We start from the raw sequence: 26252 nt of genomic DNA on the forward strand, positions 1-26252 counted from the left end.
ATAAAAGACCCTCACCTCCAACACTCCCGCTGTCCCATCGACGCCGGGTCTGTCGGGGTTTGAGTGATACTGTTATGCCATCTGAGCCCTGGAGCCAATTAGTGGTCGCTATTGGGCTCATTGCCCTTAGACATAACAATGTCACGTGAACCCAGGGAGACTTGGCGCCGACATCACTGTAACGACACCAGATTAGGAGGTGAGTATCTGTTATTTTCCAAAGGGAAGCACTTTATTTATATAGTACTTGTCCAGCTAAAGAACAATCCCTTTAAGTGATTGTGCAGCAAAAACCCACAGTGGTACAGGGATGCTGTGGTTTTCAGCCATAGTGTGACCGCCATGTATGAACATATGGGTTTTGTATACACAAAATAATTAAGATGGTAATAGTTAGGCTATTATGTACATGTACGTTGTCAACATATCAGCATCAAGATTTACAGAATATGCCTGAGAATAAATGGCACTACACAAAGCTAAAATTGCATTATGCGCATGTATTATATTACACGTATCATCCCTGTAAGATATGGATACCTGAATATTGTCGGTTAACTTGGCCATGTGCTTTATTATTTCACTGTGCTGTGCTGGCTGCATTTGGAGTAATTTCTTGATGACCACCACAGATTCTGCAACAACCAGCTCTGTAAGAAATGGAAGCAAAGCTAATCATCTTGCATATAATGTATTAAATGTATTATTTATCACTGTTAGCAGAAACGTGAAAAATAGAAATCTCCTGATTTTACATAAATTATATATTCATGATTTGTTTCTATATTATTTTACTTAATAAACAAGAGTTTTTAACTATTGGCAATACAGGTAGATTCAATGTCACAATTTGTATTTGTGTATCTGTCAGACACTTTTCAAGATCATTTCAAGACCAAGAAATTTTCATGTTTTTGTACATGTTTATTTTATTCTTTGCATTTTTTGTGTGATAAATGGTACCTAATTTTGGCAGTTTTATGTTCATATTTTTGGATGATATTGGGTGAAAATGTACAGAAAAATTAAAATTTTTCACATACTTTTTTAGTAGCACAAAATGTCACTAAAATAAGTTTTTCATTGTATTCACCCTTATGTTCCAATCACTTTATAGTTATTGGATATAGTTTTGGGGTTTTTTTTGGGGGGGGGAGGTATTAATCTAGCAGTGTCTTATTTCTTATTTAATTCACAAATTGTATAATAAAAAACCCTTGGGGGCATTTCAATATTAAATCAATTAAATTAATCCCTGTTACAGATCAAATTCAGTTTCCCAAATGCACTGTTGAGCTGATCTAAGTCTGCTAATTCCCAACAGTTCCTGCTGCTTCCTGGCATCTGGTGATCGCTATGGGAAGACTCGGAGAAAGCTTCCTGAACTCCCTAAATGGCACCCATTCCGCTCTGTATACAGCAATACGGAAGGCAGAAATGGCAATAAACCTTTTCTGCCTTCTGTGTGGAAAAGTCTCAGACAGCTGGATCCCAGCTTCGGCAGATGAACAAAGGTGGTTCAGCTGATTTTAAGACATCTTTGCAGACTTGTGTACAGACTGCCTCAATGTTTTAAAAAAATTTTTGGCAAAGTATACCTCCAATGATAAATACTAAGTTCATAGTGTTAATCATCATATACTATAAAAGGAAAGGAAATCCGTCAGCTCGCCACAGCTTGTACACGGCCACTTCTCTTGGTAGAATTTGCCTATGAATTCACAAATGCCAGCACAATGTTCCACATAAAAACTGGATTTTTATTTCTTCACCAACACATTAAAACAGTAAATAGTATGAACAAAAAAAAACATTTTTGGGACTGATGCAATACTGACCATGCGGTCCTTATTCATAGTCCATCAATGAAGACTATAAGTAAGGACTATTTGGTCAGAAACACGTCAGTCCCAAGAATGTTTGATTCTTCATACTGACTATGGCTGGTTTCACACTTGCGTTTTAAAACGCAGCGTTTTAAACGCAAACGCATTTGGTGCAAAAACGCGTTTAAATGCGTTTAAACGCAGCGTTTTTTTAGGCGCGTTTTTTGCGTTTAAACGCGTTTTGATGCGTTTAAACGCGTTTTTTCCTGCATTTGCGTTTTTGAAACGCATGATGAGAAGTGTGTGACAGCTGCCAATCATCAAAATCAACTAGAAAACCCACTATAAACATAAATACCTAGGGTTAGGATCCCTAGTAACCCTAGGGATCCTAACCCTAACACAAATCCTAACCCTAACCCTAGGGATCCTAACCCTAACCCTAACACAAACGCTAACCCTAACCCTAGGGATCCTAACCCTAACCTTAACCCTAACACAAACTCTAACCCTAACCCAAACTCTAACCCAAACTGTAAAACAAACTCTAACACAAACCCTAACCCAAACTCTAACCCTAACCCTAGGGATCCTAACCCTAACCCTAACACAAACCCTAACCCTAAGGATCCTAACCCTAACACAAACACTAACCCTAACCCTAACCATAGGGATCCTAACCCTAACACAAACCCTAACCCTAGGGATCCTAACCCTAACCCTAACACAAACTCTAACCCTAACCCTAAAACACAAACTCTAACCCTAACCCAAACTCTAACCCAAACTGTAAAACAAACTCTAACACAAACCCTAACACAAACTCTAACCCTAACCCTAGGGATCCTAACCCTAACCCTAACACAAACTCTTACCCTAACCCTAAAACACAAACTCTAACCCTAACACAAACTCTAACCCAAACTGTAAAAAAAACTCTAACACAAACCCTAACAAACCCTAACCCAAACTCTAACCCTAACCCTAACTCTAACCCTAGGGATCCTAACCCTAACACAAACCCTAACCCTAGGGATCCTAACCCTAACCTAACCCTAACACAAAACCTAACCCTAGGGATCCTAACCCTAACCCTAACACAAACCCTAACCCTAGGGATCCTAACCCTAACCCTAGGGTTAGGGTTAGGATCCCTAGGGTTAGGGTTTGGGCTAGGGTTAGGGTTTGTGTTAGGGTTTGTGTTATAGTTTGGGTTAGAGATTGTGTTACAGTTTGGGTTAGAGTTTGTGTTTTAGGGTTAGGGTTTGTGTTAGGGTTTGTGTTAGAGTTTGTGTTACAGTTTGTGTTAGAGTTTGTGTTACAGTTTGTGTTAGAGTTTGTGTTACAGTTTGTGTTACAGTTTGTGTTTTAGGGTTAGGGTTTGTGTTAGGGTTAGGATCCCTAGGGTTAGGGTTTGTGTTAGAGTTTGTGTTAGAGTTTGTGTTACAGTTTGTGTTAGAGTTTGTGTTACAGTTTGTGTTGGAGTTTGTGTTACAGTTTGTGTTAGTTTGTGTTAGAGTTTGTGTTACAGTTTGTGTTAGAGTTTGTGTTAGAGTTTGTGTTACAGTTTGGGTTAGAGTTTGTGTTACAGTTTGTGTTAGAGTTTGTGTTACAGTTTGGGTTAGAGTTTGTGTTACAGTTTGGGTTAGAGTTTGTGTTTTAGGGTTAGGGTTTGTGTCAGTGTTAGGATCCCTAGGTTTAGGGTTAGGGTTTGTGTTAGAGTTTGTGTTACAGTTTGTGTTAAGAGTTTGTGTTACAGCTTGTGTTAGAGGTTGTGTTACAGTTTGGGTTAGAGTTTGTGTTACAGTTTGGGTTAGAGTTTGTGTTTTAGGGTTAGGATTCCTAGGGTTAGGGTTAGGTTTAGGGTTTGTGTTAGGATTTGTGTTAGAGTTTGTTTTACAGTTAGGGTTAGAGTTTGTGTTAGAGTTTGTGTTACAGTTTGTGTTAGAGTTTGTGTTAGAGTATGTGTTAGAGTTTGTGTTTTAGGGTTAGGGTTTGTGATAGGGTTAGGATCCCTAGGGTTAGGGTTTGTGTTAGGGTTTGTGTTAGAGTTTGTGTTACAGTTTGTGTTAGAGTATGTGTTAGAGTTTGTGTTTTAGGGTTAGGGTTGGAGGGTGGCTTATAAGTGTGTATTCTTGTGTTTTTCTATAAAAACGCATGTGTTTACGTAGACATCAATACGTTTTTTTGCCGCGAAAAAACGCATGCGTTTTTTCGTGGCAAAAAAAAAACGCCGCTAAAATTACTACATGTTGCATTTCTGCAACAAAACGCATGCAGATAAAAAAACGCATGCGTTGCAAAAATGCGTCAAAACGCATGCAAAAAACGCATGCGTTTTTAATGTTAAGTATAGGGGGAAAAACGCATGCTTTTTTTGCGTTTTTTACCACAGAAACGCAAAAAAAAAAAGCAAATGTGAAACCAGCTTATGTCACTGTTTTTAATGTTCTACGACTAAGGGCAGCTATGCCAAAAACGCATCAGAATCGGCTTCATTTTTAACTATAGATAGCCAGCCCCTTATCCCCTAAACCTTTTTTTCCCTTTGGCTATTGCACACTATTTATCAGCAGTATGGACTGACGTACTCACCTATGGGAGCAGTGACAATGGCACGGTGAGGCTTTTCAAATTATTTTTCTTGCTTAGACTTTACATTGTTTTTTATGATTTGGTGAAGAAATAAAGATCGCATTTTTATATGGAGCACTCTGATGGCGTATGCTAATCCTCATAAACAATAACTTTGTGGAGCCTTTCTCTTCAAAGCTCAGCTATTTGTGCTGCACACACATCCTTCCATTTCTTATAATTGTCTGCTCTGTTTCAGGTACAGTGAAGCTGCAACCCCGTCATGCTCACTGTTTCTACAAGTTTGCCAATGCATATCACATTGCTATGTGCCCCTTCCTCTCTAACCTTTGCTTAACCCATTACTTGCCAAATTAAAATTAGTACAAGTACGGATTTTTCAGAGAAGGGCGTCCCAATATTCAATTAAAAATGACAATGACATGATTTCCTATTTTGAAAACATTCATTTTACAAGCACAACACAAAAAATTGGACCTAATTATAAAAATTATAAAATCTTAGTTGCTAGAAGCTAAAGATTAGGCGTCCCAAAAAAAGGACATTGGTAGATAATGGGTTAAATCAATTCTAAAGCCATGTGCTTGATTAAAGGGATTTTCCCATTAACAAAGTTAATTTGAATCAACATTTTAATCTATAGATCTTTTAATAATAATAAGTTCCACAACTGGATGTGTATTAAAAAAATGTTCCGGTGCTGAGATAATCTTATAAATGTGTCCCTGCTGTGTACTGTGCAGTGTCTGTGTCTGACCGTGCAGGAACATGGTCTGATCATACCCCAGCTCCTGGGCAGGGGAGGATGCAAGATAGGATACAGACAAGACAGCATGGAATCGCAAATGATTCTTTCTTTGATGTAAAATATTGCTTAAAAACAAAATGTTTTGCCTCACAAAAAGAATCATTTGCGATCCCAAGCTGTCCTGTCTGTGTATACTCTTTTGCTTACTCTGCTGCCCAGGAGCTGTAGTATGATCAGACTATGTTCCTGCACGGTCAGACACAGCCATTACACAGTACACAGCAGGGCCACATTTATAAGATTATCTCAGCACAGGGACATTTTTTTTAAAACAAATCCAATTGTGGAAATTATTGTTATTCCAAGATCTATTAATTAAAATGTACTTTGTTTGTTGGAAAATCCCTTTAAATAACATGTTACCTTCTGCAGAAACCGCCTATAATTTTCTGTTCAAGTAGAAAATTATTAACAGATCTTATTAACACAATTTGTCTTACCATCCCGGTTTGATAGCAGTTGGACAAGCCCATTGAGACAGGTATCGCGTACTTTTCCTATGCTGGTAGCACATCGGCCAATGGCCTGTATTGAAGCTGCCACAAAATCTTTATCCATGCTGCGAATGTAAGTCTGAAAGGATTAAGATACGGTAAATACATTGGACTAATAATTATCAGTAATATTGTTAGGTTTTGTCTACTTTGACAAACATGAACATTATTAAATACTACTATCACTTGCACAAAGTATGGTTCTTTCATTTTTATTAATTAGAAAGTATTATGCCCTTAAAAATTGGAAAATGAAATTAGTGAAGTAGGTATAAGATGGCCAAATTAAAGCACAGTTGTCAAAATCTGTAAATGTGTATAGAGTATATCACAAAAGTGAGTCCACCCTTCACATTTTTGTAAATATTTTATTATATCTTTTCATGGGACAACACTGCAGATATGACACTTTGATACAATGTAGTCAGTGTACGGCTTGTATAACAGTGTAAATTAGGTGTGCTCTCTAAATAACTCAACACACAGCTATTAATACATATTGATACCACAGTAGGATAGACTGTGTTCAAAGAAGTGTCACAACAGTATATAAAAAGCTGAATATCTTTATTATAAATGGTTAAAAGACATAAATAAACATGAACATTAAATAAGGTGCCTCAGATCAAACCAACAAATACAAATGAGGTCAGCTAGAGCAGGACACGTTATAGTATGAACAGGAATATGACTAAATGAATAATGGACATATCAAGGTATTAGAGGATGCACATAATTTGGTGCAATCCTTTGGATGCAATGGCAGGACTTAACCAGGAACCTAAGCCATGGATCTATTAGATCCCAGTGCACTCCATGATTCACACTATTGCTGTAAGCTCAGAAGATATAACTGGCAAAATACCCCACGCCCAGTACATACTACCTGATCCGTGTCTCTCCCAAAATGCTCAGCCAAATGGCACGCTGAACCTTCCAGCCCCGATGCGCGTTTCGCGTGTGCTTCTTCCTTCCACCCCCAGGAAGAAGCACACGATTGGGACCAAAATATGTGCATCCTCTAATACCTTGATATGTCCATTATTCATTTAGTCATATTCCTGTTCATACTATAACGTGTCCTGCTCTAGCTGACCTCATTTGTATTTGTTGGTTTGATCTGAGGCACCGTATTTAATGTTCATGTTTATTTATGTGTTTTAACCATTTATAATAAAGATATTCAGCTTTTTATATACTGTTGTGACACTTCTTTGAACACAGTCTATCCTACTGTGTGTGAGGTATCAAGGGGAGAAGTACTAGATAACAGATATGTTTCTACCCGTTTCATTTCCTATGTTTCCAGGTATTAGTTGTGAAGCTGTTTTTTCAATGTAATCAGCTCCTGGTTTCTTTAGAGATCAGCGTGAAAAAGGACTGGTGCCTCCCCTCCACACATACAATCCAGGTTTTGACTTCTGACTGTTTTCAGCTGATATAATCAGGAACTGCTGGGGTTTCAGCGGATTCGCTGGTCTGGGAGAGCTGACACAGTAAGACTGCATGAACTTCTTTGTTATTTGTAGGTTTATTTTGTAGTTAGAATCTTCTTGTTAGTTAGTGGCCAGATGGCCTTAGACATTTATTTTATGTTTGATAAGTGCAACATTGTATGACAAGTGTGCACAATAAAATACCCCTGGCTCATGCCTATATGGAACTCGCCAACCTGTTATTTGTGACTCCATAGCCACCTGCTTGTGACAAAGCAAAAGATCCCTGCTGAATCATATTCCCACAAATGGTGTTGAGAATGCGGGCATAGTGGCTGTTGGACTGTGATTGCAGAGAAAGCGCTCTGTGTATGTCCTGGCTGAATGCTCCGGTGCTTTTGAAGAGCCAAGAGTCCAGTAATATTGAGGAACTAGTGAAACAGTTATTGCAGGCAAATATTCAACAACAGCAGACCAATACTTCCAGCAAGCCCTGGACCAGCAAAACCAGATTCAGCAAGAGCAGTTGAATGCTATAAAGCAGGCTTTGGTTCGGCAACCCCAAGATGAGGAACTCGCCAACCTGTTATTTGTGCCACCTGCTTGTGCCAAAGCAAAAGATCCCTGCTGGATCATATTCCTACATGTGGTATCAATATGTTTTAGTGTAATATGAAGTGCCTTGTGGGAATATGGGCTTGGGTGTTATGCTTACACAGCTATTAATGTCTAAACTGCTGGCAATAAAAGTGAGTACACACATAAGTGAAAATGGACAAATTGTGCCCAAACTGTCAATATTTGTGTGGTCACAATTATTTTAAGCACTGCCTTAACTCTCTTGGCATGGAGTTCACTAGAGCTTCACAGGTTACCACAGGAATCCTCTTCCTCTCCTTCATGACGACATCACGGAGCTGGTGAATGTTATAGACTTTGCGTTCCAAAATCTTCCGTTTCAGAATGCCCCACAGATAGGGTTTAGGTCTGGAGACATGCTTGGCCAGTCCAGCACCTTTACCATCTGTTTCTTTAGCAAGGTAGTGGTTGTCTTGGAGGCTTGCTTGGGGTCGTTATCATGTTGGAATACTGCGACAGAGTGAGGCCAGAAGATTGTGGCATCTAGTTACACGTACATCTGCTCTGGTTAAAACGGTTTCACCTTCCTATTAGCAGTACAGATTTTCCTTGCTCTGTTCTTACAAGAGTGAAATAGTCATGTGTGTTTCCCAGTCTCTATTCCCATTTGGTTTTCCTCACCACTCCTTCCCTATTTCCTACTCGATTGTTTGAGAGTGTTTTTGCATGATTGCGGTTTTCTCCTCTGTGTCTTTACACTAGTGCAGGACTAGCCTTCCTGCTGTCCTACTCACTAAGCAGGATGGTACATAGGGTAAACCAGGGATAGGAATGTGATTGCCGTACGGAATGAAAAAAAACGTCTAGGGACGCTAGGGAGCTCAGGTTGGCACAGGGAAAGTATCAGGGTGCCCCCTTGTATCCATCCCTAGTGGCAGAATGTCCTCTCCCTCCTGTTTCACCGTGCACCATCATGCTTTGAGTAGAAGCGTGACACTGCCAATCCGAACTTTGAACTACAGTTTGTCCGCACCAGAACATCCACGGGTCCGCTCATCCCTACTGACTACTTTACAATGTGCATTGTGTCATACCTTCAGTGTTGTCCCACGGAAAAATATAATAAAACATTTATAAAAATGTGAGGGTGTACTCACTTTTGTGACATACTGTATAATGCTCCATAATTCTCAGGAAGTTATCATATGTTAGGGTTTTATGTAATAACAACTGTGACTGAAAGACTTGTGGTATAAATCCAATTGGTAATCTAGATGCTCTACTAGTTGACAGAAACTAATTTCCAACATGTTTTTAGACTAAACTCATGTAATTACTTACTTGGAATTCCCGCAGAATTATAGAAATGTTGGTCTCATTGGCCAGATTTGTCAGGACTTCCAGCTACACAATATAAAAAAATAAGGGAGACATATATTTTTTAATCAAAATGTTGAGGGTATACTATATTTTTTATTTAAAGAAGCACTCCCAGCAAAAATGTTATGCCCTAAACCTTTCTAAATATCTTTCATCGACCTACAAGCAATACTATGGAGTACTACAATCCAGGTGCAGTTTTCTTAAACTAGTTTTACTGAATAATGTTAAAATAATGATGCCAATGATCATAGATAAAATATGGTCAATATTTGAGAACTCAAAATGTAAAGGGTGAACTAGCACACATATAAAGACCTGATTGTACATAGGAATTTCAGCCAGGTAATACAATAAAAACAGTTTCATCAAAAATAATAACCTGGTTCATTGAACCGAATGAGAATTGAAGTGTCCTAGTGACATCATTCAAAATTTAATACTATGGAGTACAGTAAGAAACATGATGTGGCCATTTAGACAAGAAGCTGAATCATGACAGCATCACTAAGCAGTTAAATCCACAGTATGAATAGACTGTATAAAGAAAGGGCTTACCCATGAGGAAGTGCCAGTGCTAGACCCAATGACTGTCCCTAACGCGAGTTTCGCATAAGCTTTTTCAAGGGGTACTACGTGTGTGTGTAAGGTCATTAAATATAGTGTAGGTGTATTAAAACACTCACCGGTTGCCATCTTCCCTGGTTTCTAGTGCCACTCAGGTCATTTTCTGACTCATGTGACTGAAATTACAACCAGCCGGATCACACCAGGATTTATGTGTGAACCAGAAGTCGCTTTTAGGGCTCACTCAAACTGCCGAGAGAATTGGATGATATTCTGTAAATGGTACATTCTCTAAATTGGACAGAGTGGGGACCGCACAAATCTGTATTAGGACCGACTCTTTTTAATCTTTTTATTACCGTATATACTCGAGTATAAGCCGACCCGAGTATAAGCTGAGACCCCTAATTTTGCCACAAAAAACTGAGAAAACTTAATGACTCGAGTATAAGCCTAGGGTGGAAAATGCAGCAGCTACCGGTAAATGTCAAAAATAAAAATAGATACCAATAAAAGTAAAATTAATTGAGACATCAGTAGGTTAAGTGTTTTTGAATTTCCATATTGAATCAGGAGCCCCATATAATGCTCCATACAGTTCATGATGAGCCCCATACGATGCTTCATACAAAATACGCCCCATATAATGCTCCATACAGTTCATGATGGGCCCCATAAGATGCTCCATATTAAAATATGCCCCATATAGTGCTGCACAAATGCTGATTATGGCCCCATAAGATGCTCCATAGAGACATTTGCCCCATATAATGCTGCACAAATGCTGATTATGGCCCCATAAGATGCTCCATAGAGATATTTGCCCCATAGGCTGTTGCTGCGATAAAAAAAAAAAAATCACATACTCACCTCTCGTCGCTCAGGCCCCTGGCACTTGCTATATTCACCTGTCCCACGTTCCACCGCTGAGCGCTGTTGTGTCTTCTGCATCCACTGCACTGACTGTTCAGGCAAAGGGCGGCGCACACACTAATCGCGTCATCGCGCCCTCTGACCTGAGCGTCACTGCAGAGGACGCGGACGACGGAGCAGCGCCGACGGTGGAACGTGGGACAGGTGAATATGCCCCCGTTATACTCACCTGCTCCTGGCGCGGTCCCTGCAGGTCCCTGGTTCTCCGGGCGCCGGCAGCTTCTTCCTGTATTGAGTGGTCACATGGTACCGCTCATTACAGTAATGAATATGCGGCTCCACCCCTATGGGAGTGGAGTGGGGTTCATATTCAATACTGTAATGAGTGGTACCATGTGACTGCTCAATACAGGAAGAAGCTGTCAACGCCTGGAGACCCAGGGACCTGCAGGGACCGCGCCAGGAGCAGGTGAGTATTATTAGACAGCTGCCGCTCCCCCTTCCCTGCCGACCCCTGGGTATGACTCGAGTATAAGCCGAGAGGGGCAATTTCATCCTAAAAAAAGGGCTGAAATTCTCGGCTTATACTTGAATATATACGGTAATGACCTTGTGGATTGGACTGAGAGTAAAGTGTAAGTCTTTCCCTACGACACCAAACTATGTAGGATATTAAAATCTGACCTTGACATTAAAATATTACAAAACGATCTGGATAAGATGACTGAACGGGCAAACACTTGCCAAATGAGATTTAATGTTGATAAATGTAGAATAATGCACCTATGATGGAGTAATCCTATTTCTATATATACATTAAAGGTACCGTTACACTAAACGATTTACCAACGATCATGACTAGCGATACGACCTGGCCTTAATCGTTGGTAAGTCGTTGTGTGGTCGCTGGAGAGCTGTCACACAGACAGCTCTCCAGCGACCAACGATGCCGAAGTCCCCGGGTAACCAGGGTAAACATCGGGTTACTAAGCGCAGGGCCGCGCTTAATAACCCGATATTTACCCTGGTTACCATTGTAAATTTAAAAAAAAAACACTACATACTCACATTCCCGTGCCTGTCACGTCCCTTGCCGTCAGCTTCCCGCACTGACTGTGAGCGCCGGCCGTAAAGCACATTGCTCTGCTTTACGGCCGGCTGGCGCTGACACAGTCAGTGCGGGAAGCTGACGCCGGGGGACGTGACAGACAATGGAATGTGAGTATGTAGTGTTTTTTTTTTTTTAACTTTTACAATGGTAACCAGGGTAAATATCGCCGATTCAGCGATGACAGCGGGTGATCAGCGACCAAAAAAAAGGTCCTGATCATTCCCAGCGACCAACGATCTCCCAGCAGGGGCCTGATCGTTGGTCGCTGTCACACATAACGATTTCGTTAACGATATCGTTGCTACGTCACAAAAAGCAACGATATCGTTAAAGAAATCGTTATGTGTGACGGTACCTTAAATGGGAGTATACTAGGACTACACAACAGGAGAAGGACTTGGGTATTCTGGTTACAAGAAGCAGCAGTACTCAATGTCAAGCCGCAGCTGCAAATGCAAACAAGATTTTAGGATGTATAGAAGGAGAGATAAAATCCCACAATCAATATATTGTTACCCCTTTATAAATCACTTGTGGGGCCACATGTAGAATATGGGATCTAGTTTTAGGCTCCACATTTTAAATAGGATATTCAGAAGTTAGAATCAGTTCAAAGATGGGCAACTAGAATATTATAATCGATGGAAGGCCACTCATATGAGGAGAGGTTGGAAAAGTTGGGCTTTTTTAGCTTAGATAAAAGACGCCTCAGAGGAGATCTCATTTATATGTATAAATATATGTGTGGTCAGTACACTGGACTGGAACATGACTTATTCCTTCCAAAGACCATACTGAGGACCGGGGAGCACTCATTACTAGTGATGAGCGAATATACTCGTTACTCGAGCACGCTCGGGTGTCCGCCGAGTATATTTTAGTGCTCGGAAATTTAGTTCTTATTGCCACAGCTGAATGATTTACATCTGTTAGCCAGCATAAGTACATGTGGGGGTTCCCTAGCAACCAGGCATATTTTACCACAAACGTAAAGCCATTTATTCCTAAAATGTACTTTGCAGCTCCCTAGAGAATACAATTTCTTAGAAGAGAACTGCATTGCTAGCTTCCATGGTGCATATAATCTTTCCTATCTTACTGTAGAAGTTACAATCAAAGTTGTGACTGAAGGCACAGTGGGATGTGACTATGGGAGAAATGAATAAATTAGTAGCAGGTATTTAAAGAACACAGGGAAAAGTAAAGTAAAGCTGATTTGTTACCTTTAAAATCTTAATCTGAGTAGGGTCAGTAGATCGGATGTAGAAACTTTTTAGGTATGGCTCAAACATTCCCTAAGAAAAAAGATCAACGATAGAAACAACAACGGATTAACATAACTAACGTGTTCAAAGAAGTTTTTCCATTGTACATTGTTGGCATAGCCACATGACATACCCTTTAACCTCATAATTATTACTAGTCTTTTTATAATGGCTATTTAAATACTTGAAACAATGGTTTGTTTTAAAGGGAACCTGTCACCCCGAAAATCGCGGGTGAGGTAAGCCCACCGGCATCAGGGGCTTATCTACAGCATTCTGTAATGCTGTAGATAAGCCCCCCGATGTTACCTGAAAGAGGAGAAAAAGACGTTAGATTATACTCACCCAGGGGCGGTCCCGCTGCTGGTCCGGTCGGATGGGTGTCTCTGGTCCGCTGCGGCACCTCCCATCTCCTTACAATGACGTCCTCTTCTGATCTTCAGCCACGGCTCCGGCGTACTTTGTCTGCCCTGTTGAGGGCAGAGCAAAGTACTGCAGTGCGCAGGCGCCGGGCCTCTCTGACCTTTCCGGCGCCTGCACACTGTAGGCTCCGGCGTACTTTGTCTGCCCTGTTGAGGGCAGAGCAAAGTACTGCAGTGCTCAGGCGCCGGGCCTCTCTGACCTTTCCGGCGCCTGCACACTGCAGTACTTTGTTCTGTCCTCAACAGGGCAGACAAAGTACGCCTGCGCCGGAGCCGTGGCTGAAGATCAGAAGAGGACGTCTTGGAATGAAGATGGGAGGCGCCGCAGCGGACCAGAGACTCCCATCCGACCGGACCAGCAGCGGGACCGGCCCTGGGTGAGTATAATCTAACGTCTTTTTCTCCTCTTTCAGGTAACATCGGGGGCTTATCTACAGCATTACAAAATGCTGTAGATAAGCCCCTGATGCCGTTTTTAAAGGGACATCCCCAATTCTGATGTTTATTGTGTATCAATGATATTGATACTAAAGGTGTTGTCAACCTTTGTGGGCATTTATTTTACTGTAATGCATGCATTTAAAGCTAAAAATATAATTTTTCCTTAAAATTTTTCACGAATATTTTTGCAGCATTTGCAAATGCCTTCTAGAACCTCACCAATGATGTTTACTGCTGGCTGCATAATGAGTTAACTGAGAATCCATCTGTCGGCCTGCTATGATGATCTAACGGAGAGTTTGTAACATTTTTACCCGTCTTTTTCTGAGGTTAATTAATTTTCAAATAACTCCAATTGCAAAAATAGTTTTTAGCCTCAAATACATATAAGTAAAAAATATTGGCCCCAAGTTGAATAACCCCTTTAATTGATTTTTTTTAAAGAGGACCTTTGACCAAATTTTTATTGTTAAAGGGTACCTGTAAAAAAACTCTGCAGCTATGGGTTTAATCTACAGGTGAATAGCGTTTTTAAGCCGCCCGGTGCCCACACTAAGGATTAAAGCCGGCTGTCAGTCAGTGCCAGGGGGCAAGTAACAGACGCCACTAACTATGCACTGAGCGGTGACTGAACCCATACCGGTTCCACTCCTACGATTGAATGTCTGAGGCTGCCAGGAGGAGTAAAGGTCATTTCCTCCCGATAGTGGGGCTGCTTCAGAATGCTATTAACCCCTTTACAACCTATAATATATATATATGTATGAGATCGGAGGTATGCTCCAGCACATATAGCGCTGAGAGGAATGTTTTGAATGGCTCCAGAGCCGGGTTTTACGAGCGGTCTTAAGAGATGGTTGGTAATGACCACTCACATATCCCACCCCAGGGTCGTGGTTTGGTGAATAAAATGGAGGCCAATTGCCTCATTCAGTGTCTATGGCCGGAAATGTGGCGACCTCCATTGTGTGCATTGTAAAAGACATTGACTTGTGCGGGTGGGCCCGGTGTACTACAAGGACTTTGTACCTTTTTTTTCCTGTTATTCATTTGTTATTTCTAACCAGAGCAGTTTATTCCTTTTGAATAAACCTGCTTGGACACTTTAATGATTCCGCTTCATGTGCCTACCTCAACAACAGCTGAGTGAGTGAGTCACTACAATTGGTGCTAGAAGCACGGGCACGAATCCCAAGACACAGTGTGACTGCTGATACCGCATGTCCTGGACTAAATCTGTTGCAAGCCAGCAAGCATTGCCAGACAAAATGGAGGACCTGCTGAAACACTTGGTCCAGTTACAGCAGCAGCAGCAAGAGACCAACAGGCTGTTGTTACAGCAGATACAGCAGAGCAAGCAGGAGCAACGGCAGCAGATGCAACTTCTGGCAACCGCCATCCAGTGCAGAATGAGCCCGCCCCAACCCCAAGTCCGCCTGATGATGCCCACGTCTGGAAGGCTCTAAGACGTTAGTTGCAGAAAATGACCCCTGGGGATGACGATGAGGCCTTCTTGACATTCTTTGAGAAGGTCGCCGAGAGGGAGAAGCTTCCGCCAGAGCAGTGAACAGAGGTACTGGCGTCATACTTGACAGGGGAACCCCAGAATGGCGTACTATGACTTGACTTTGCAGGACGCCAAAGAGTAGCAGAGATTTTCGCTTGGGGGTGACAATGACTACCAAGGCACAGCGGGTTCACTGCTGGGCGTATCACTGGGACAAGCCGCCTCGCTCCAAAATGTTCGACCTGTTGCACCTGGTCCAGAAGTGGCTGCAGCCAGAGTCCTCTATGCCTGCACATGGTAGAGCGGGTGGTGATGGACCAGTTTGTGCACTCCCTGCCGAGGCCCATACAGACTTGGGTTGCCGAGGGTGATTCACGGTATGCCGATGAACTGGTCGGACTGGTCGAGAGATACCAGGGGATGGAAGACTCCTTGGGAAGGCAGCCCACTGTATACTGGGGGTCCCAAGAGAGAGTGGAGTCCCAACAAAGGGTGGGGCATCCAAGGTCAAAAGGGGTGGGGGAGGTGGTGCCCAAGGTCCCCACGGGTGTTGTTATTTGCTGGAGGTGCCACGGGCCAGGTCATATAGCCGCCCGTTGTCCTATGACCACTGAGCTTATGAACTGCAGCACAGGACTGCGCTGCTCTTATTTTGCCTATCCGGTCTGCAGTGCTGTTCCCCAAACAGGAGAGGGGCAGCAGGCATGTCCCGTGACAGTAAACGGGGTACAAGTGACTGGTTTGCTGGACTCGGGAAGTTTGGTAACCCTAGTGAGGTCCACAATTCCCCATCGGCCGATTCCTGGAAAGAAGATGGGCGTCCCCTGTATCCATGGTGACGCGACGGACTAACCTGTAGCCCAGGTGGTCATAAACACAAGCGGTGGCACCGAGTCCCATGAGGTCAGCGTGGTCAAGAACCTATTGCACCCTATTACAATAGGGCGGGACTTTGTGTTGTTTTGGGACTTGTGGGGAAAAGATCGCTCCTGCAAGCAAATGCAGATGACAGGTTTCCGTTGTGTGTGCTTGTTGGAAAAAAGGATGGGGCAGCATCTACTGAGGTCAATGTCCCTGAGCTGGAGGTGTCGGGGGAAACTTTGGGACCGCCCAACTCAGGAACTTAACTCTAAAAGGGGCTTTTGAAAATGTAACAGTACTTAATGGTGTTTTTCAAGAGTCGGGCACTTAATACCCACATTTTGCCATGAATGGGGAGATGCTGTACCGCGTCACCAAGCTGAGAAGGGAGGTAATTGAGCATTTACTGGTGCCAGGGGCATACCGACGCAGAGTATTAGACATGGCCCAAACATGTATTAGGTGGTCACCTGGGCGTAGAAAAAACACAGGAACGGATCCTCCAGAGGTTTTACTGGCCGGGTTGTCACCGCGATATTGTGAATTTCTGCATGACCTGCCAGCTGACATCCCCAGTGGCCCATTTTCAAATTCCCTTGGTGCCGTTGCCCATAATTGAGGTTTGATTGCATAGCCATGGATCTAGTAGGACCCCTCTCAAAAGAGATGGGAGGGAATGACCGCTCACATATCCCACCCCAGGGGCATGTGTTGGTGAATAAGATGGAGGCCAATTGCCTCATTCAGTGTTTGTGGCCAGAGGTGTGGAGACCTTCATTGTGTGTGTTGTAAAAGACAGTAACTTGTGCAGGCGGACCCGCTGTACTACAAGGACTGTGTACCTTTTTTTTCCTGTTTGTTACTTTGTGCCGGAAAAGGCTATTCATTTGTTCTTTCTAACCAGAGCAGTTTATGCCTCTTGAATAAACTTGCTTGGATAGTTCAGTGATTCCGCTTCATGTGCCCACCTCAACAACAGCTGAGTGAGTACAAATCCCTACTATATATATATTTATATATATGACCAAAAGTTTGGACACACCTTCTCATTTAAAGATTTTTCTGTGTTTTCATGACTATGACAATTGTACATTCACACTGAAGGCATCAAAACTATGAATTAACACATGTGGAAGTATATACTTAACAAAAAAGTGTGAAACAACTGAAAATATGTCTTATATTCTAGGTTCTTCAAAGTAGCAACCTTTTACTTTGATGACTGCTTTGCACACTCTTGGCATTCTCTTGATGAGCTTCAAGAGGTAGTCACCGGGAATGTTCTTCCAACAATCTTGAAGGAGTTCCCAGAGATGCTTAGCACTTGTTGGCCCTTTTGCCTTCATTCTGCGGGCCAGCTCATCCCAAACCATCTCGATTGGGTTCAGGTCTGGTGACTGTGGAGGCCAGGTCATCTGGCGTAGCACCCCTTCACTCTCCTTCTTGGTCAAATAGCCCTTACACAGCCTGGAGGTGTGTTTGGGGTCACTGTCCTGTTGAAAAATAAATGATGGTCCAACTAAACGCAAACCGGATGGAATAGCATGCCGCTGCAAGATGCTGTGGTAGCCATGCTAGTTCAGTATGCCTTCAATTTTGAATACATCCCCAACAGTGTCACCAGCAAAGCACCCCCACACCATCACACCTCCTCCTCCATGCTTCACGGTGGGAACCAGGCATGTAAAGTCCATCCGTTCACCTTTTCTGCGTCGCACAAAGACACGGTGGTTGGAACCAAAGATCTCAAATTTGGACTCATCAGACGAAAGCACAGATTTCCACTGGTCTAATGTCCATTCCTTCTGTTCTTTAGCCCAAACAAGTCTCTTCTGCTTGTTGCCTGTCCTTAGCAGTGGTTTTCTAGCAGCTATTTTACCATGAAGGCCTGCTGCACAAAGTCTCCTCTTAACAGTTGTTGTAGAGATGTGTCTGCTGCTAGAACTCTGTGTGGCATTGACCTGGTCTCTAATCTGAGCTCTGTTAGCTTGCGAATTCTGAGGCTTGTGACTCGGATAAACTTATCCTCAGAAGCAGAGTTGACTCTTGGTCTTCCTTTCCTGGGGCGGACCTCATGTGAGCCAGTTTCTTTGTAGCGCTTGATGGTTTTTGCCACTGCACTTGGGGACACTTTCAAAGTTTTCCCAATTTTTTGAACTGACTGACCTTCATTTCTTAAAGTAATGATGGCCAATCATTTTTCTTTACTTAGCTGCTTTTTTCTTGCCATAATACAAATTCTAACAGTCTATTCAGTAAGACTATCAGCTGTGTATCCACCAGACTTCTGCACAACACAACTGATGGTCCCAACCCCATTTATAAGGCAATAAATTCCACTTATTAAACCTGACAGGGCACACCTGTGAAGTGAAAACCATTCCCGGTGACTACTTCTTGAAGCTCATCAAGAGAATGCCAAGAGTGTGCAAAGCAGTCATCAAAGCAAAAGGTGGCTACTTTGAAGAACCTAGAATATAAGACATATTTTCAGTTGTTTCACATTTTTTTGTTAAGTATATAATTCCACATGTGTTAATTCATAGTTCTGATGCCTTCAGTTTGAATGTACAATTTTGATAGTCATGAAAATACAGAAACATTTTTAAATGAGAAGGTGTGTCCAAACTTTTGGTCTGTACTGTGTATATATATATACAGGTCCTTCTCAAAAAATTAGCATATAGTGTTAAATTTCATTATTTACCATAATGTAATGATTACAATTAAACTTTCATATATTATAGATTCATTATCCACCAACTGAAATTTGTCAGGTCTTTTATTGTTTTAATACTGATGATTTTGGCATACAACTCCTGATAACCCAAAAAACCTGTCTCAATAAATTAGCATATTTCACCCATCCAATCAAATAAAAGTGTTTTTTAACAACAAACAAAAAAACCATCAAATAATAATGTTCAGTTATGCACTCAATACTTGGTCGGGAATCCTTTGGCAGAAATGACTGCTTCAATGCGGCGTGGCATGGAGGCAATCAGCCTGTGACACTGCTGAGATGTTATGGAGGCCCAGGATGCTTCAATAGCGGCCTTAAGCTCATCCAGAGTGTTGGGTCTTGCGTCTCTCAACTTTCTCTTCACAATATCCCACAGATTCTCTATGGGGTTCAGGTCAGGAGAGTTGGCAGGCCAATTGAGCACAGTAATACCATGGTCAGTAAACCATTTACCAGTGGTTTTGGCACTGTGAGCAGGTGCCAGGTCGTGCTGAAAAATGAAATCTTCATCTCCATAAAGCATTTCAGCCGATGGAAGCATGAAGTGCTCCAAAATCTCCTGATAGCTAGCTGCATTGACCCTGCCCTTGATGAAACACAGTGGACCAACACCAGCAGCTGACATGGCACCCCACACCATCACTGACTGTGGGTACTTGACACTGGACTTCAGGCATTTTGGCATTTCCTTCTCCCCAGTCTTCCTCCAGACTCTGGCACCTTGATTTCCGAATGACATGCAAAATTTGCTTTCATCAGAAAAAAGTACTTGGGACCACTTAGCAACAGTCCAGTGCTGCTTCTCTGTAGCCCAGGTCAGGCGCCTCTGCCGCTGTTTATGGTTCAAAAGTGGCTTTACCTGGGGAATGCGGCACCTGTAGCCCATTTCCTGCACACGCCTGTGCACGGTGGCTCTGGATGTTTCCACACCAGACTCAGTCCACTGCTTCCTCAGGTTCCCCAAGGTCTGGAATCGGTCCTTCTCCACAATCTTCCTCAGGGTCCGGTCTCCTCTTCTCGTTGTACAGCGTTTTCTGCCACATTGTTTCCTTCCAACAGACTTACCATTGAGGTGCCTTGATACAGCACTCTGGGAACAGCCTATTTGTTGAGAAATTTCTTTCTGGGTCTTACCCTCTTGCTTGAGGGTGTCAATGATGGCCTTCTTGACATCTGTCAGGTCGCTAGTCTTACCCATGATGGGGGTTTTGAGTAATGAACCAGGCAGGGAGTTTATAAAAGCCTCAGGTATCTTTTGCATGTGTTTAGAGTTAATTAGTTGATTCAGAAGATTAGGGTAATAGGTCGTTTAGAGAACCTTTTCTTGATATGCTAATTTATTGAGACAGGTTTTTTGGGTTATCAGGAGTTGTATGCCAAAATCATCAGTATTAAAACAATAAAAGACCTGACAAATTTCAGTTGGTGGATAATGAATCTATAATATATGAAAGTTTAATTGTAATCATTACATTATGGTAAATAATGAAATTTAACACTATATGCTAATTTTTTGAGAAGGACCTGTATATATAGAGAGAGAGAGAGAGAGAGAGTCACAGGTCGCCTCCCCCTCTTTGGTGCAAGCTCCTGTCTTGAGCCGGCACCTTTTCAGGCACGTGACAGCTAATCTGATCAGCTATTATGTGCCCCTAACAGTCGTGGGTGGAATCGCTATCCACCCGCAGCTGTTAACATGTTAAATGCCGCTGTCAATCTCTGACAGTGGCATTTAACTTGTGCAAACCAGATGCGCGTCCTTAGCTCCACCCATTGGTGTTCGCGTCACATAACCATCTGGCGCCAATGGGTTGGCATGACAACCCGTGGTCTGCAGGAGACCCCTGTGGTTGTGAACTGCTATGAGTGCCGCCCTGTAGCCAGCACTCATTGCAAATGAGCATTTTTGCTACACATAGCAGGGCTGCAGCACAAGCGATCAGAAAATCACAGATTCGAGTCTCCTAAAGAGACTATAGAAGATTGTAAACAGTAAAAAAAAAGTTTTAAAAGAATTTAAAAAATATAAAAAGTTCTATTCACCTACTTTTTGCCCCATTCAAAATAAAACAATTAAAAAAAATTAAAAATACACATATTTAGTATCACTGCATTCAGAAACGCCCGATCTATGAAAATGTAAAAAGAATTAATCTAATCGGTAAACAGCGTAAAAAAAAAAAAACTACCAGAATTACGTTTTTTTGTTCGCTGCAACATTGCAATAAAATGCAACAACAAAATATCAAAACATTGTATCTATCCCAAAACAGTATCTGTACAAACGTTGGCGTGGGGCGCAAAAAATAAGCCTTCATCTGGCCCCAGACAAACTTTAGATTTCTTTTACCACTTAAATTAAAAAGAACCTAGACATGTTTGGTATCTACGAACTCGTAATGACCTGAAGAATCATAATGACAGGTCAGTTTTAGCATTTAGTGAACATGGTAGAAGAAAAAGACTCAAATAATTATGGAATTGCACTTTTTTTTTGCAATTTCACCGCACTGCAATTTTTTCCTTTTTTTGAGTACACTATATGGTAAAATCAATGGTATTGTTCAAAAGTACAGCTCGCCCCGCAAAAAAACAAGCCCTCACATGGCAATATAGACGAAAAAATAAAAAAAGTTATGACTCTGGGAAGAAAAGGAGCAAAAAATGAAAATGCAAAAACGGAAATACTAAAGTTGGTGAAGATTATCCCCATATCGGCATGTTAATAGCATTTTTTTTTACAAGGTGGCAACAACAGACATAAGTTTGATTTCTTAAAGAGGTGACAATGCTATGGGAGGAGGACAGTTGATAGAAGGATTTGCAATTTGACACAGCTAAACTCAGCTGCACTGCCTCTCCCCCATTCTGCAGTATGTTAGACCAAAAGATCAGAGAGTTATCCTTTCAACTCACACAGTGAGAAACCTGCTCTAAGCTATGGTGGGGGCGTGTTCTTCTTCCTTTGAGGGTTGCTGCCTGCTTATGATTTGTCAGCATCATACAGGGGTGAGAAGTGCAGGTCCCCAGTGAAAACTATTTGATAACACCCACTTGGATGTTAAAAAGTTAACTCAGTAGGTTACAAATACTGTGATTGCTAATATCTCTGCAATGGAGAGGCAAAATTAAAAAATAATAAATACATTTTAACTGCGCTATGCAGCCACAATTCCATCCTGTGTCGAGTTTAACATGAAAAATTTGGTGAAAGCTCCTTTTCAAAGTGACACCTTTTTTTTGCAGCAGAGCTTCAGAAGAACGTTACAATAATATATACTGTCAAATTCCGAGCCTAGTTCTAAGTGCAATGATCAGGGACCGAAAGGATTGATCTCCAATATTAACATTTTAATATCATAATCCCTTGGATAACGTGGTCAATACTGACCTGAGGTGTTAGGCAGAGTGCTACTATCAGTTCATCTACCCACCTGCAACATAATCAAGAGCCAATGCTTAGACTGGCAACAGAGAGCCTGTTACCCCCTTCTACCCACTTCAACTGCTTTATTATGGCAGCTGAGAGCCTGAAAAGGGACTGTTTCTTCCAAGTACATTGACAAGTGATGAAAAGTATTAAAAAAAAGCAACATATACCGTAATTAATTTTAAAAATCACAGCATTTTTTACTTACCCTCCTCTTGATTGACATAGTAGCTACGTTTTGTAGCACAACAAACTGCACCTCACTGGAAAGGGAGAGAATAATTGTTAGAAGAGCAGGAACAACAAAAAGAAAAGTGAAATGATAATGAACCTCAGATGATTGAAAATAAATCTAGTGAAGAAAAGTGTGACTGTTTACAGAAACAGGTAAAAGAAAAGAAAACGACATGCTTTTCTTGCCTATACTTTTGCATTAAAGTTTATTTTGAAAATATTATTTTCAAAGCAGAGTAAAGCAGAAGTGATCTTTTAGGTTATTTTCTCTGGCTTCACATTTACATTATTATGTGTGCCAATTTATTGTCAAAATGTGTATTAGTGTATTTATGTAAAAGGCTGTATTCCTTCCTGCTGATGACACAATAGTGTGTATCTATAAGCTGATCTCTATTTATATGCACTGATTTACACTTGTGAAAGTTCTACAACTTAAAAAAATGAGCGAGATCTGTAATTGACATCATAGGTAGACCACAACTATGAGAGTCAAAATGAGAAAACAAATCCAGAAACTCACCTTGTCTGATTTGGCAAGATTAATTTAGCTAAATATGGTGGAAAATAAGTATTTGGTCATTAACAAAAGTTCATCTCAATATTTTGTTACATATCCTTTATTGGCAATGACAGTGGTCAAATGTTTTCTGTAAGTCTTCACAAGGTTGGCACACACTATTGGTGGTATGTTGGCCCGTTTCTCCATGCAGATCTCCTCTAGAGCAGTGATGTTTTGGGCCTGTCACTGGGCAACATGGACTTTCAACTCCCTTCAAAGGTTTTCTATGGGTGTTGAGATCTGGAGACTGGCTAGGCCACTCCAGGATCTTCATGTGCTTCTTATGAAGCCACTCCTTCGTTGCCCTGGTGGTGTGCTTGGGATCATTATCATGCTGAAAGACCCAGCCACGTTTCATCTTCAATGCACTTGCTGATGGAAGGAGGTTTGCACTCAAAATCTCACCATACATGGCCCCATTCATTCTTTCATGTACACAGATCAGTTGTCCTGGTCCCTTTGCCACCCCAATGCTTCACAGTAGGTATGGTGTTCTTTGGATACAACTCAGCACTCTGTCTCCTCCAAACACGATGAGCTTTGTTTCTACCAAACAGTTCTACTTTTGTTTCATCAGACCATATGACATTCTCCCAATACTCTTCTGAATAATCCAAATGCTCTCTAGCACACTTCAGACGGGACTGGAGATGTACTGGCTTAAGCAGGGGGACACATCTGGCACTGCAGGATCTGAGTCCCTGGCAGTGTAGTGTGTTACTGATGGTAGCCTTTGTTACAGTTGTCCCAGCTCTATGCAGGTCATTCACTAGGTCCCCATTTGGTTCTGGGATTTTTGCTCACCGTTCTTGTGATCATTTTTTTCATAGCGGGGTGAGATCTTGCGTAGAGCACCAGATCGAAGGAGATTTTCAGTGGTCTTGTATGTCTTCTATTTTCTTATTATTGCTCCCACAGTTGATTTCATCACACCAAGCTGCTTGCCTATTGCAGATTCAGTCTTTCCAGCCTGGTGCAGGGCTACAATTTTGTTTCTGGTGTCATTCGACAGCTCTTTGGTCTTCCACATAGTGGAGTTTGGAGTGTGACTGTTTGAGGTTGTTGATAGCTGTCTTTTATACTGATCACAAGTGCAAACAGGTGCCATTACTACAGGTAATGAGTGGAGGACGGAGGAGCCTCTTAAAGAAAAAGTTACAGGTCTGTGATAGCCAGAAATCTTGCATGTTTGTAGGTGACCAATATCAGACAATGTGATTTTCTGGATTTGTTTTCTCATTTTGGCTCTCATAGTTGTGGTCTACCTATGATGTCAATTGCATTCCTCTCTCATCTTTTTAAGTGTGTGAACTTACACAATTGGTCGCTGACTAAATATTTTTTTCCCCACTGTATACGGTATATCTATATGCTACACTCTTTTTATTTATTTTACTCACTTATATAACGCCATTAATTTCCACAGTGCTTTACATACATCATCATCACTGTCACAATAGGGGCTCACAATAAAACTTCCTTTTCAGTACGTCTTTGGCAATGTGTATTTAAGGACAGCATTAAGGACTCTCAAAAGTGAGAGTGTTATTTTGCTTCCTTACACAATAAACCCATAATTAACTATATAGAGGACATATTTATGATTTTTCTCAATACCTGTGACTGCGTAACAAACGAACCAAGGCCTTTGCTATGACACCGACTTCTGCTTTTGGTGCCAGATGAAAGTACAATTGCGCCACTGCCATAACCACCTGTATACATTTATAAAAAAAGAAAAAAAAAACACTCACTAAATAAGTTCTTATAGGCACTGTATATTAATAATAATTTCTTCTTGCATATAATTCTTGACTTTCCATTAAACATTTGCTGTCATTAAGCCAATCTTTTTAATAGTACATATAATAAGTCTATCATAATACACATTTTATGATATTTTATGACAATAATATGATATTTTATGCTATCTTTTCTGCATGTGATGAACAAGGTGAATGACAAATGGCCAATAGGTATGTTCAAATACGTCCTACATATGACACTGACAGTATTGTATACCCAGAAAGCAAGTAGCTTTATTTTACCGCAGCATTGCGACTCTGCAAGAGGGGCTTGGTATTGCGAAGAAGAAGACGGTGGTCTGGGTCCATAATATATGGCTTGCGCTTGATAACAGAAGATGGTTCTGTCTTTTCCTCCTTGCTTCCTTCATCATCATCTGAGCCATAAAAAGCTTTCTCTGGGTTTTCTTCTAGAAGAGATTCCTGAGAACAAGAGTGGGAGAAACAGCAATACCAATAAAGCAAGACATACAGTTGTGCTCAAAAGTTTACATACCCAGGCAGAATTTTTGCTTTCTTGGCCTTTTTTCCAAGAATATGAATGATAACACCAAAACTTTTTCTCCACTCATGGTTAGTGGTTGGGTGAGGCCATTTATTGTCAAAATACTGTGTTTTCTCTTTTTAAATCATAATGACAACTGTTAGATAGCGCTACCTGAGTGTGTTGGGGGACACTCGCTTGGCAACGGGATTAAAGCACTCAGGCACGGTTTCTCACAAAAACACTCTATTTGGTTTATTTAGGCATCATAAACCACACCACGGCAGTTCATTATATACATCCCTGGAACATAACAACACCGACAGTCTGTTCCAATGGCAGATACTTCTCTGACCATAACCCCCTTTATCTGGAGTTACCTTACAGGAGCTCCAGCTCCACACACTGACTCCTGTCAGTACTGGTTCCCAGGGGAAAGCTGCCTTACTGGGATCACTGTCCTTGTGACCAGGGCACCTCAGATAGTCCAGATTCGCAGAAGGAACTGTAGCTTCCCCAACACAGAAGCTGTCCCAGACTCTGCAGATACGGCCTCTCCGTGTGCTATTCAGGAAGTCCAGTCTCAGGCACTTACAACACACAGGCCTTCAGTCCATGTCCTCACCATGTGCTTCCAGGAATCCAGTCCACTCCAGGACATTCCAACACACAGGCCATAGGTCCATGGCTTCACCATGTGTTTCCAGGAATTCAGTCCACTCCAGGACATTCCAACACACAGGCCATACAGGACCTCACACTCTGACCACTCAGGTCCAAACACTCTGAACATGTGACCCAATTTTATGTCATCTACTCCTGCCAGTTA

At 41.7% G+C, this 26252-nt stretch overlaps 1 protein-coding gene across 4 annotated transcripts in view; it reads right to left on the bottom strand.

Annotated features, from left to right (window-relative positions):
* Window positions 1-26252, bottom strand: part of AP3B2 (adaptor related protein complex 3 subunit beta 2) — a 124568-nt gene that overhangs the window by 40333 nt on the left and 57983 nt on the right. For all 4 annotated transcript variants that reach the window (XM_069765750.1, XM_069765749.1, XM_069765748.1 and 1 more), the window contains exons 8-14: window positions 25183-25362; window positions 24752-24849; window positions 22547-22601; window positions 12893-12964; window positions 9080-9142; window positions 5670-5802; window positions 541-650 (exon numbers count right to left, since the gene is read on the bottom strand). In XM_069765750.1, coding sequence (XP_069621851.1) covers window positions 541-650; window positions 5670-5802; window positions 9080-9142; window positions 12893-12964; window positions 22547-22601; window positions 24752-24849; window positions 25183-25362 — 711 coding nt within the window. The remainder of the gene's footprint in view (window positions 1-540; window positions 651-5669; window positions 5803-9079; window positions 9143-12892; window positions 12965-22546; window positions 22602-24751; window positions 24850-25182; window positions 25363-26252) is intronic.

Source organism: Ranitomeya imitator, chromosome 4 (assembly GCF_032444005.1).
Source record: "Ranitomeya imitator isolate aRanImi1 chromosome 4, aRanImi1.pri, whole genome shotgun sequence".
Lineage (NCBI taxonomy): Eukaryota > Metazoa > Chordata > Amphibia > Anura > Dendrobatidae > Ranitomeya > Ranitomeya imitator.